Source organism: Miscanthus floridulus, chromosome 13, assembly GCF_019320115.1.
Source record: "Miscanthus floridulus cultivar M001 chromosome 13, ASM1932011v1, whole genome shotgun sequence".
In the NCBI taxonomy this organism is placed as follows: Eukaryota; Viridiplantae; Streptophyta; class Magnoliopsida; order Poales; family Poaceae; genus Miscanthus; species Miscanthus floridulus.
Genome location: NC_089592.1, coordinates 71,375,080 through 71,387,510, shown reverse-complemented (window position 1 = coordinate 71,387,510; position 12,431 = coordinate 71,375,080). Strand labels below are relative to the sequence as shown.

General features: G+C 43.0%; 3 protein-coding genes across 7 annotated transcripts; all 3 read left to right on the top strand.

Moving 5' to 3' along the window:
* Positions 1 to 3,154: 3,154 nt before the first annotated feature.
* Positions 3,155 to 5,600, top strand: LOC136501033 (peroxisomal membrane protein PMP22-like). 4 transcript variants are annotated; one of them, XM_066496523.1, is made up of 7 exons: positions 3,155 to 3,461; positions 4,391 to 4,492; positions 4,631 to 4,706; positions 4,905 to 4,975; positions 5,057 to 5,142; positions 5,238 to 5,297; positions 5,396 to 5,600. In XM_066496523.1, the coding sequence occupies exons 1-6, from the start codon at positions 3,291 to 3,293 to the stop codon at positions 5,293 to 5,295; spliced, it is 564 nt and encodes a 187-aa protein (XP_066352620.1). In that variant the 5' UTR covers positions 3,155 to 3,290; the 3' UTR covers positions 5,296 to 5,297; positions 5,396 to 5,600. The 4 variants fall into 4 exon arrangements, with proteins under 4 accessions (XP_066352620.1, XP_066352623.1, XP_066352622.1 ...); XM_066496526.1 differs by having other exon boundaries at positions 5,393 to 5,600; XM_066496525.1 differs by having other exon boundaries at positions 5,238 to 5,301.
* An 821-nt stretch (positions 5,601 to 6,421) lies between these two features.
* On the top strand, positions 6,422 to 9,917 carry LOC136500681 (uncharacterized). Of its 2 annotated transcripts, none has more exons than XM_066496091.1 (11): positions 6,422 to 6,622; positions 6,721 to 6,810; positions 7,035 to 7,130; positions 7,224 to 7,299; positions 7,402 to 7,482; positions 7,613 to 7,698; positions 7,772 to 7,864; positions 8,182 to 8,316; positions 8,542 to 8,647; positions 9,164 to 9,360; positions 9,524 to 9,917. In XM_066496091.1, the coding sequence occupies exons 1-11, from the start codon at positions 6,557 to 6,559 to the stop codon at positions 9,590 to 9,592; spliced, it is 1,095 nt and encodes a 364-aa protein (XP_066352188.1). In that variant the 5' UTR covers positions 6,422 to 6,556; the 3' UTR covers positions 9,593 to 9,917. The 2 variants fall into 2 exon arrangements, with proteins under 2 accessions (XP_066352188.1, XP_066352187.1); XM_066496090.1 differs by having other exon boundaries at positions 6,423 to 6,622; positions 7,396 to 7,482.
* An 803-nt stretch (positions 9,918 to 10,720) lies between these two features.
* LOC136499098 (ENTH domain-containing protein C794.11c-like) lies at positions 10,721 to 12,306 on the top strand. The gene is made up of 2 exons (XM_066494795.1): positions 10,721 to 11,171; positions 11,270 to 12,306. The coding sequence occupies exons 1-2, from the start codon at positions 11,047 to 11,049 to the stop codon at positions 12,162 to 12,164; spliced, it is 1,020 nt and encodes a 339-aa protein (XP_066350892.1). The 5' UTR covers positions 10,721 to 11,046; the 3' UTR covers positions 12,165 to 12,306.
* Positions 12,307 to 12,431: the final 125 nt, after the last annotated feature.

Genomic DNA, 12,431 nt, shown 5'->3' with positions numbered 1-12,431 from the left:
GCTCCTGCAAAATTATTGGCATGGGCAACCACCATAAATAGCCTCCATGTAACTGCTACTTTAGTAGACCATGAAGGAAACTCACATGATCAGAGGCATCATTTATCCCCTGATGTGCTTTAGGGTGTGTTTCTCCCTTTCAGTCTTGAAGACCTCAAGCGCTTCGGATCGCTAAGATATAAGGGCAACACAGCCCTACCACTCAAAGCTCTCAAGCTTTAAGGCATAACAGTCACAAGGGTACACTATAGTGTCTATCCTAACCTTGGATGTGATCTTGAATGTCTTGAGAGGGTGGATGCCTAGATCAAGTGTAACAACACTTGTTCTAACTTGTGATAGCCTTGGGGCACTCCAAGCACACTCAAACAAGTGAGGCAACTCCATATTTATAACCCCATCCACCTCAACTACCCTTTCGTTGTCCACCATATCATTTGGTGAGATATTTAACTGTTGGTCTTGATCATTGCCATGGCTTTGGTCTTCACCGGATGATCCATCGGATTGTTGTGCTACACCGTATCATCCGGTGGCCTTGATCTTTTAGGTCTTCAACTATTCTAGCTCTTTGATGTGTACCGAATGATCCATCGGGTGATTTTATTCTTCACCGTACCATCTAGTGGACACAATTTTCCTAGTCGGTTTACATGACTCCACCGTATGATCCGATGGGCCTAATGGTCCTAATCAAGTGAATATTCGTCGAGGAAACTTTTGTCGTTTCTTCCCCATTTCAATTCGAACCTTGATCAAACTTGAACCTTGCATCCCTAGGACCTATGATAACATGTCTAACACATTTTTAGCACACATGTTAGTCCTAATTGTGGCCCCGTTCGCTTCGCTTGAAAAATAAGCTGAAACACTGTTCGGCTGATTTGTTGTGAGAGAAAAACACTGTTCTGACTGAAAAACAAGCTTGAAAAGTATGGATTATAAGAGAAGCGAACAGGGCCTGCGTTGCCATCTAAATCACGAAAACTAAAAAGTGCGATCATAGGCGCATGATCCTTACACCATGGTAGAATAGTGGTTGACTTGTTATGTTATGGGCTTATGGTTTTGCACTCTTATACTTTATCATCTTATGAACCTTATGGTATGAGTTAAAACTATTTATTTGTTGGTAAGTTTTGTCATGCCAGGTTGTTAGGTTAGCATGTGAAGTCATGTTTTGTTTGTTCTATGTGTTGACGTTCATGTTGTCTTTTTTATCCGACCATTGTCGACACGTTTCCGCTCGAATTGATCTGTTTTCGGTGATTCTCATTTTTGTTTCCTTTTTGGTGTTGCCGATTTCGATTTCGTTTATGTAATATAATGTAAAAGTGAAAACAGGAGATGGTTTGTTCTAACCGATCCCATTCTATTTCATCCCTACAACTCATTAAACCACATTTGTTTTATGCCCCACAACAAAACTTTTGTGAAAATTCATAGAATTAGTGGGAGGCCAATCCTTTATTCCAAAGGAATTTGTCAAGAAATTTTCTATATATTTCACTATTCTAAATTAATTTTACGTTAGTTTTGGTGAAGAATTTAATGAAAGTAACTTGGTATGATAGATGTTAGTGTGTTTTTCAATAAATAAAATCAATTAAAACTACAAAAAGTTTGGGTTATGACAAAAGAGAAAGTGAAATGTAATTTGGAAATGTAGTATAACATTAAAATCCTTCATCATGACGTGGTTCATTGCATTATTGGGCCTATTTGGAGCAAAGGAATACAAAATGAAGGAATAGAAAAAACGCATGAAAAAATATGAGTGTATTAGTGAAAGAGAGGAATGGAAAAGCACAGGAATAAGATAGGAGGTGGTGTTTGTAATTTGTTTGAAAATTATACTATGGAATGACAAAAGTAGTTGATTTGATAAATAACCGCCCTGTTTGTTTGGGCTTGTTTGTCTGATAAGTCATGGCTGAAAGTACTGTTGGCTGATTTGATGTAAGAAAAAAATACTGTTCGTTGGCTAAAAAAATACTGCTTAAATAATATACACATGCTTTCTACATGCACATCGGAAGGCTAATCCTCTAATATATGATGAGTTAGTGCGCAGCTGGCTCGGACTTCCACATTGGAAGGCTAATCCTCTAATATCTTACAAGTTACTCCCTCTGTCCTAATTTAATTGTCGTTTTTGGTGTTCGTGCCACGACTTTGACTTAATTTATATAAAATATGTGCAACATTTGTGTCTCCAAATAAATTTGTTAAAAAACTAGATTCAAAGATCTTTCCAATGATACTAATTATGTATCATAAATAATAATATTTTTAATATATATTTTGTTAAAGTTGTTTTTCGGGAAAGCGAGAACGATAGATATTCTGGGACGGAGGGAGTAGTGCACATCTGGCTCGGACTTCCACACATAAAGAGAAAACCAGAGGTTTGGACAGATGTTTCTTTCCTGTGAAACTTTGAAGATGGTACAGTGTTCGAGAGGAAAGAAATTGGAGTTTTCCTTTGTTTCAAACGTACCTTTCATCTTCCTTTCCTATATATTTGTTTCCTCCACTTTTCCTACAAAATTCTTTTGATCCAAATACAGCCTTAGAAAAATTGTTATGCTTAGAAAAATCAGGTGAAGAATCGGTCACAAAAGAAAAGTCAAGTCGAAAAGATTATTGGACCGATGCTCCCATCGGCTGCTGCAGGGAAATTGATGAAGAAGAGCGCTGGTAATCCATTGGTAAATACTCACCTAGTATGGTGCTCTGCTGACAATTAGGCCTTGTTTAGCTGGTGAAATTTTTAGCGAAAGGGTACTATAGTATTTTCATTGTTATTTGGTAATTAGTGTCCAATCATAATTTAATTAGGGCTTAAAAGATTCGTCTCGTAAATTTTATCTAAACTGTGTAATTAGTTTTATTTTTTATTTATATTTAATGCTTCATATATGCGTCAAAGATTCAATATGACAAAGAATCTTGAAAAATTTGGTAAAATTTTTAGAACTAAACGGTGCCTTAGTACTCGCTACGGTGCTACTAGTCCTCCTACCCAACGAACAAAATGTTAAATGTGCTGCCAATAGCAGCACTACCTGTCACAATCAGTGACTAATAAATGTGCTTTGATTAGTAGCATCCCCCACTATTTCTCCATGCGTTCCTTGTCTGGCACCTGTTCACTTGGCTAAGCCGTATTTTTTCGGTTAATTTTTCTCTCACGTCAAATCAGCAGCTTCTCTTCTCCAGTTGACTTGCTCCATCGCCTCTCCACGACTAGAGAGGGAGGAAGGGAGCTCTGATCGATTTCATCCAAGATGTCTGTGGTGGTGGCGATGGCGGGGCAGGCCTACATGAGGCAGCTCCAGGCGCACCCGCTGCGCACCAAGGCCATCACCTCCGGTGTCCTGGCCGGCTGCAGCGACGCCGTCGCCCAGAAGATCTCCGGCGCCTCCAAGCTCCAACTCAGGAGGCTCCTCCTCATCGCGGTGCGCTATTTTTCCTTTCCTTTCCTTTGCGTCTCATTTCAGGGCGGCTTAGGCGTTCTTGGCTTTTAATTGATTTGATCAACTGCTTATCTCCTACCCGAAATGCAGATCGGCCAGTGTTCTCACTCGATTCAGTAGTTTTTTATCTAGATTTCATTTATCACATCAGGTCAATAGTTACCTTACAAGGTTTGTTGCTTGGATCATGCCGTATGCAGTTAGTGGAATTATGCCTAGCCTAGCTGACAAGCAGCACGGTCAGAGTGGCTCCTCAATACAAAAATGCGTTTTTTCTTTACTTTGTTCCGGCCGAACCGGCGAACCCACACGATTGATGTAGGGCTGTAGGCCTGCTCGCGGCTTGGGAATCCACATGATTGATCATTGATATACACTACAAACCCCCGCCCGCCCCCCCCCCCCCCCCCCCCCCCCCCCCCCCAAAAAAAAAAGGCTGATAGCAACTTCTACCGCATGCATCCACGGACCACAAACAATTGGACTGCCATTTTCACTCACTGACAGACCTTGCTCGACATCAGAGAATGAAGCTTAGCCATGCCACGTGACTGCTAGTCTGGGGCTCAGCAAGCACACAAATCTACTAATCCCCGCCCCCGCCCCCGCCCCCTGTATAATTAGGTCATGTATTTTTCTTGTGTAAAGAAAACTGTCATCTTATCCAAGTATGAAATATGTGAGAATATGATATCATATCTATGCACAAAAATTAACCTGATGGTAAATTGGACAGCTCTCTGACCACTAGTTCAATCAACTGGACCAAGTGCCGACGCTATGTCATAATTTGCATATCAGCATTTCTGTTTGAATAGCATAATTTGCATATCAGCATTTCTGTTTGAATAGCATCTTCCACAATTCTGATTCAGTGGTTCTTATTTTCATTTGTTGGCGATGTGAAACAGCTATATGGATTTGCATACGCGGGACCCTTTGGACATTTCCTCCACAGGCTCATGGATAGGTTTTTCAAGGGAAAGAAAGGAAAAGAAACTACAGCTAAGAAGGCATGTAACTGTCTTTCTTTCCGGATGAACCATTGAGTTTTCATAAATGCAATTTGCTATACCTTTTTATTCCAAGGTCCTAACCTGAAGGACCATCATGACTAAGGTACCACTTTTTTGCTCAATTGTCATGTGTAGGTCTTAGTAGAGCAGCTGACCGCGTCTCCATGGAACAACATGATGTTTATGATGTATTTTGGTCTGGTGGTTGAAGGTATATATATAATTTCCACTGGAAAAGTTCATTGTGTATCCCAATAAAACAAGTTTCTGTCCATTGTTCAAATTTCCTTACTCTTTCAAAACCGGATCCAGACAGACAACTGCACATTGTGTCACACAGTATACAAACACCTGAGCATGTTTTCTGTTGTGAGAAATAATCAGTATTTGCAATTTTCATGAATTCCAGGGAGACCATTTGGACAAGTAAAGAACAAGGTGAAGAAGGATTATGCATCTGTCCAACTGACAGCTTGGAGGGTATGCTATTTTCAGTTTTGAAATTGATGCTTCAATCCATGTTTTATTTTCTATAAGTGAGTTTGGGGGTTATTACTGCAGTTCTGGCCAATTGTAAGTTGGATCAACTATGAGTACATGCCACTCCAGCTCCGAGTTCTTTTCCACAGCTTCGTCGCATCCTGCTGGTAATGCCTACTATATGTTTAACAATTAGCATATTGTCATGCCGTTTGGCTTTGTCAAAATGGTGCTTGACTTTTGTTTGAAATTACTATCACAGGGCGGTATTTTTGAACCTCAAGGCAGCAAGATCAATCGCAAATACTAAGAAGGCATAGAGGCAGGTATCTATACTAGGAGCGGGTGCCATGTTCTGTGTTGAAACCCCATGTATATATTCTAGGCTTCCGTTGTAACACCTGAATTCTTTTCCAGCAGGAGAGGAACTGAGTTGAATTGTTTGCCATGAGAAGTTTGCTCTTTTTCATTTCGAAAGCTGTTGTTCTCTCTTCATTTCGAAAAATGTTGTTTGCTCGTCTCGTCGATGTCATCATCATGTACTTCCAGTAGAACTTTAGTTTGTGCAGAAAGATTATGTACTCTCTAATTGTATCTAAAGCATATATGTTGTCGCATCGAATAATTGGATTGCATTCAACCCGATTCAAATACCATGGGAGGTACATGTACTTCATATATGATCGTTAAATATATAAGGACAGCTCCAACAATCGATTTTTGATCTAGCTCTAAGCTTTTTTTTCACATTTTAATAGAAAAGAGAGGAAAACTAGCTCTTGATCAATAATTAAGCTCTTGCACATATTTCAAGATTATATAAGTGTCATGTAAGATTATCCATATTTAAAGGTACGTGCTAAAAGTTAGCACTATTAGAGAAGTTGTCTTAGAGCTAGTAACTAGCTCTAACTATTGAAAACGAATTTATGGTTAAAGAGAACAAAATAAATATTTTTTCAGGTACATTTTGAGTGAGATTCAAAAGTGTGACACGTGTCGTACGTATGGCTTGTAGGTTTGCTTCTCCACTCATCTCAGCCATTCATCTCACATAGCATTTGTCACTCTCAAACAAACATGGGACTCAGCCGTAACCTCGAAGTCTGTGCAAAAGATGGAACAAAGCGGTAGAGTTGGAAGTCGAGTACTCCCTCCGCCCAAGAGTATAATTCTCCAAATGCGAATATTATTTAATTAAACTTAGTTTTTTTAAGAAACTAATGTACACTTAGTTTTTTTTTTTGAGAAAACTAATGTACACTTTTTTTTAAACCAGAAAACTAATGTACATTTAGTTGTGTTCTTCAGTGGCTGGAAGGAGTAGAACAATGCCGGCCCCTTTTAACACATACTGGACTGGGCCTTCCCCTGCATCGAGGGCGTGGCCCGTTCTACAAGTATAATAACAACAAGTAAAAAGCCCAGCAAAGCACGCTTGTGGTGGTGGCGTCGTCGTGTCTCACTGTCTCCCCCGATCCCCTCTCGTTTCCTCTCCCCTCGTCGTCTCATCAATTCAAGATCCAATCTTTTGCTGCTTACACTCGGCGATCCGATCGTTCTCGAGCAAGGTCGGTGGCGATGGCTCGCTGCCGCCATCTTCACCTCCTCCTTGCCCTCTTTCTTGCCTTGGCTGCTGCTGCTCCGGTAAGATCTTACTTTCGTCTCCCTCTTTTCCTTCCGATGTGTCTTCGCCTGCCGCTGACGGTGGTGCTCGTCTCCTGTCCTGTCGTGTCGCGTGTCAGGGGCAGGTTAAGAGTCATGGGGAATCCTCCGCCGTCTTCATCGATGCCGCGTCGCACCGCTACCTGCGGGACCAGCAAGCCGACCACCAGGTTCCGTACCAAATTTCCCCATCCAAGCTCTCTCTAGGAGGAAAAAAGAGGAACCGACGAATCTGCTTAGATCTGTTTTGACATTGAGCGTTATAGCTAGCTAGCTAGATTAAGCATTAGTTACCATTGGGTATTTTAGTCTGACATACACAACTACAGACCTCCCGTTCTGTGATCGTCATACTTTGCTGGCTAATATACATGGCATCATCGTGTTACTGCAGGACGCTTCAATGTCGTTAAATGAAGTTTCTGCAGCTGTTTCTGTCTTGCTTGGTTTTGCACCGTCAACCTCGCTACCAGCGATTTCTTCTTCGAAGGTTATATTTAAACTTCATCCTGGATCCAGCTAACCTCTACATGCGTCCCCCTACACTGCCAGAATGCCTGAGTCTTTGTTTTGTTATTTTCAGTTGAATAAAGTGCTTCTTCCTAATCCATTTGATAGACCGCGTGCTGTTTTCCTTGTGCAAATTGCTGGGTCCGATGGTATGCCAGTTATTCTGGAATGCTTTGTATCAGTATTTACAGATTTCTGTTCATTGTAATCTAGCAACTAAATTTCCCTTCCTGCTTGTGTGTCAGTCTCAGCTCCTAGCTTTGTATCTGAAGGCAACAACATTTTCAAGACCAGGATTGAAGGTGCAAAAAGCGCTGATACAGGGTTTTCAGGTTTAACTGTCTACCTAGCACCTTCTTATTGTGGATTTGTACATCTCTCTCTGCTTCTGAACCTGGATGCCCCACTTCTGGGTTCTTGCTGTTGTTGACATATTCTTTTTATCCATTATTTACTTTGCAGATACGGATGATTTAATTGTCATTCATTCAGATGAATCTCTAGATCTTTCTCGATCAGATTATCTTGATAATGAACTTTTCAGCTTGGTAAGTAAGAGAAATGTAGCACGATGCATAACCTTTCTATTTACAAATTGTAATTGGTTAATTATTTTTTCAGGCAAACTGGTTGGAGGGATCTTATCAGAAGTCTAGCGGCAAACTAGTCATTCCCTTGGAGAGTGGAAACAGTCTCACTTTGCTACTTGATAAGGTCAGCACTCCATCTATTGGACAAAAAAAATGCGTCCGACCTACCTTGCTGAACCCGCATAACTGAATATGTTTCCTCAAGCATAATTCACACAAGTGCACTGCTAGCATGCTGTCCCCCTCCACCTCTGGATTGCATTTTTTTTCTGTTACAGAAATACCATGATTTATTACCATGAAATGATATGTAGCAGTATGTATATGTGTAACTAAATATCTTACTGCATTTTATGTTATTATTATTATTTTTTAAAGTACCGTGCTTGCATTTTTTTACATCTCAAGTCCTGGCTTCATTGCAATGCATTTATTTTACAGGAAGCAGACATGGAATTTGTGTCCAGCTTGGCTTCCCTTCTTAAGACTATTGAAAGGGCAATCCAGGTTCACGAAGATTTCTCAGGTGTCGTGAACCCTGCAGAGCTACTAGAATGCCACTTCACTGGGATAAAGGTAATTGTACAACAAAATAATTACTTTGTAATTTGAAACTGGGTGACTGATTTCTATTATATGAGTACCAAAGGCTAATCTGAAGCCTTGGCACTGTCCACGTTTACTCCCACCCCTGATCTAATTCCATGCGTCCACACTAACATGTAAATGTGTCTCTAGTCTGTAATATGATTTCTTTATGTTAGTATTGATATGCACTCACTAATTCGATGGTTTTTGTAGGCTCTGGAGAATGAATATGGTTCCACTGGAATTGTTAAGCAGGCAACTGAAATAGTTCAGAGAGCTGTCACCAAATCAATCCAGTCCCTACATAAAGCATACAAAGGTAGTTTACCAATTCCATTGAATATGACATGAAACATAAGCTTTTCCTCTCTTGTGAATGTCCAGTAGTGAACTCTTCTGTGCTACTCACATAATAGAGCTTTTTTTTGTAACTGCAGGTTCTGTTCTGTTCTCTATTCTCATGAATGAATTAAGAACTATAGCATTCGATAGTTTTAAAATTGTTGTTGCTTCATACATACTCCCTCTGTCCCTTTTTCTCCGTCGTTTGAGCCTCCTCCTAGATACACGAGACAATCAATGAACCTGGACACAAGTGACATGCAAATACGTGAACAATGCTCTGAACCTGGACTGTTTGAACCATAGCCAAAACGACCCAAAAAAAGGGAGAGAGGGAGTATCTTGTTTCTTGTTTGAAATTGTACAGAGAAGGGTACCCTCGTTTCAAACATTGCAGTTATTACCTTTTGCAAATTAATGCACCTTACATACCTTTAATATAAGATAACATATACACTGACGACAATCTGTTTTTGGCTGTGACAACTAATAGGGAAAATTGTTGGGCTGGTAATATCCACAAAGGAGGCTTCATCATCCTTAGGATCGATAATCGACGCACCTTCTTCACTGCACATTTCAAGATGGCTAGAAGAAGCAAGCAAGACTAAAGAAGCCTCTGTGGCACTTGTTCGAAAGAGTTTGGCATGGATTACAGGGATCATATTGCTTGTTTCAACTCTCATAGGGGTGAGCATAACAACTCCTCACATACCCTCCTGCATTAAACTTGAGACACACTTCTACTGTTCTACAATTGTTTAACGACACTTCTAGATATATGCAGGAGATGGAAACAATATTATTTTGGCTTGGTTGCCCAAACCCTAAACTGTTGTGCTTATCTATGCAGGTTTGCTTGCTTATGAACATGCCACTTACCAGGGACACCCTCCTGTACTCGAATGTCAAGATTGATTAGTTTGAAGGGTGTTCTTGGCGGCCACACTTGGGGTTCAACTTTGGCCTGTGTAGTTATGGGATGGATTTCGGATGGTAGAGATGTATTCTTATGCTGTTTACAAAACCAGTGTACAATGGGATACTAGGTGCTACGTGCTTTTTTTTGAATCTGTGCTGCACTGCTGCCTGTATGGGTTGTTTTGTTGTTGGGTTCCGGTAAATAATCCAGAGGAGTGAAACAAACGATTAATTGTTGCAGAATGCTACTGCCTTTTCCGAATAAATCTGTGACGATTGTAATCGAATTTCATCTTGAATAATAGTGTACATGCTATGTTGTGGCTGTCGCGGTGGTGGGCTTCCATTGCAACCAAATCGTTGCATCTAGGGATGGACGCTTGCTCGGTTCCTCAAAGCTCGTTTACTTTTCTTAACTATTGTGCAAGTTCAATTTGCCTCCTTAAACAGTTTTTAGCTGAAGTGGCACTATGTCAGCTAGTCTTACATGGCACCACATCAGTCACTAAGGGAGGTAAATTGGATTTTCGTGATAGTTTAGGATCAATTAGACTTAATAAAAAAGAATGTAGAGTTTTTTTTTTCAAATAAATATCCACATAATTTTTGGAATAAATATGCATTTAAAAATTCTAAAATCTGATTTAATTTTAGGAAAAAAAATTCATAGAAAATTTGTTGACTCAGTTAAAATATGAAATGCCTAAAATCACGCTAGACGCCATAATATAGATCATAATTTTAGAAAATGTATACGAAGCCTGGCATCTTGGGCCCGTCCAAATTGCCTTTCTGCTCAATCATGTGCTCCCAGTGTGCATGCAACTATGAATGAGAAAGTGGTCGCTTCCATTTGGATGTTGCCAGCCAAGTTGCAGACATCGGTTTGGAAGGTCCGAGAACTCGCATTTCGGTTTCCGTTGATGGTCCAGTGAGTCTGCACACGTTATTGTCGTGATGCCCATTGGAGAAGATAGTGTTACTACAAGTTAAACAACATCTACATGCATGCTAATGTGCAATTAGAATTTGAATTATATTTTTATTTTGAATTTCCTGTGCATGTCTTGATGGTTAAGTAAGACATTATTGTTGTCGAGGAAACATCGTTTGCAATTTGGTTGCGTGATGATTCACGCTGCGGTCTATAAGGATTTGTAACAGGCCCGGCCCGGCTGCGGCGGCGAGAAGGACGCGCGATTCGGTCGGTGGTTGGCTTGGCCTAGTGGGTGTGCAAGCATAGTCGCGCATGCATGCCCGGCCGGCCTCGACCGTCCCACGACTGCGCCTTTGTCTCTCCGGCTATCTCGTCTCCATTCTCCACCACCACCACCACCCAGTTTTTGCAGCATGCGTTTGGGTTTGGTATTGATAGATAGATTCATTCACTTGCCTGCGTTTGCTGCTGCGACTGGCTGGATCGATTGCAATTAAGACGGACTGACGACGACGACGATGGCCGCAAGCACGGCGCGGTGGCAGCTGCTGGCCGGCCACGTGAAGCGGCAGGCGTCGGGGTTCCTGCTGGACAAGTACAAGCAGGCGAGGCTGGCGATGGGCGACGTGACGCCGGCAGAGCTGTGAGTGGCATGCCTGATCACTCGATGATGATTTGATTGGTAGTTGATAATGGTGATGTTGATGTGATCATCCGATATCAATTGATGCAAGCATGCAGGCTGGTCCAGGAGGCGACCAACAACGAGCCGTGCGTCCCCGACGCCAAGACGCTGGCGTGCATCGCCGACGCCGCCTTCGACATGGACGACTTCTGGAGGATCGCCAAGGTGCTGCACCAGAGGCTGAGCCGCGCCGCCGACTGGAAGGAGTGGCGCCCCGTGTACAAGGCGCTGGTGGTGCTCGAGTTCCTGCTGACCCACGGGCCCGAGGACCTGCCGCGCGAGTTCCTGGCGGACATGCCCGCCATGCACGACCTCCGCAGCTTCAACTACGTCGATGACAAGGGCTTCAACTGGGGCGCCTGCATGCAGCGCCGGACCGACAGCGTCCTGTCGCTGCTCACGGACGCCGACCGCCTCAGGGAGGCGCGGCGCAGGGCCATCAGGGTCTCTCACGAGGTGCACGGCGGCGGCGGCGGATTCGGCAGCCCGACGTCGTCGTCCTCCCCGTCCTCGGCCTCGTCCTCCGCCTCCTCCAGGACCTCGCGCACCTGGTCCTTCGGCGGGTCCTCCCACCACTCCGACAGCCCCACCATGTGCCTCACCTGCGCCTCCGACGCCGACTACCGCCACGACAAGAAATGCGACGCCTACACGGCCGACGACGACTGCTGGGCCTCGTCGAATTACAAGAGCGGCGGCAGGTGGGCGGCCACGGTGGACGAAGGCGACGCCGAGGACCAGCACCAGGGGCTCACGGACGACGCCTGGGACGCCCACCTAGTGGAGGACAGCACCAGCACATGGTCCGCCAGGTTGCTCGGTTCCTTGTCCTTGACCACCAGCAGGGCCTCAGGCTTCCAGAGTCTGTCGCAACCGGAGCAGCGAAGGACACCCAAGAAGCTGCAGGGGCGGCTCCAGCGCCAGCTTTCCGCCGACTATTCACGCCCTTGATTGCTCGGGCGACTACTACCGTAATCTCTTCTTCTCTAGATTAATTATTAAATTGACCGGCCGATTACTGTAATTTCTATCTTTTTTAAGTTGCCCCTCATCCTTTATTTTTGCTACTTTATGATAAATATACGGATCAAAAACCCGGTGCAGACTTTCTCGCATTTGTCCAGAAATCTGTGCTTTAGCATCCGCAAAACTCACCAAATTCTGGGAGCCACTGCACTTCACCGAGTGACTGTTGCGCGAACCGTGGGGATAAATAGT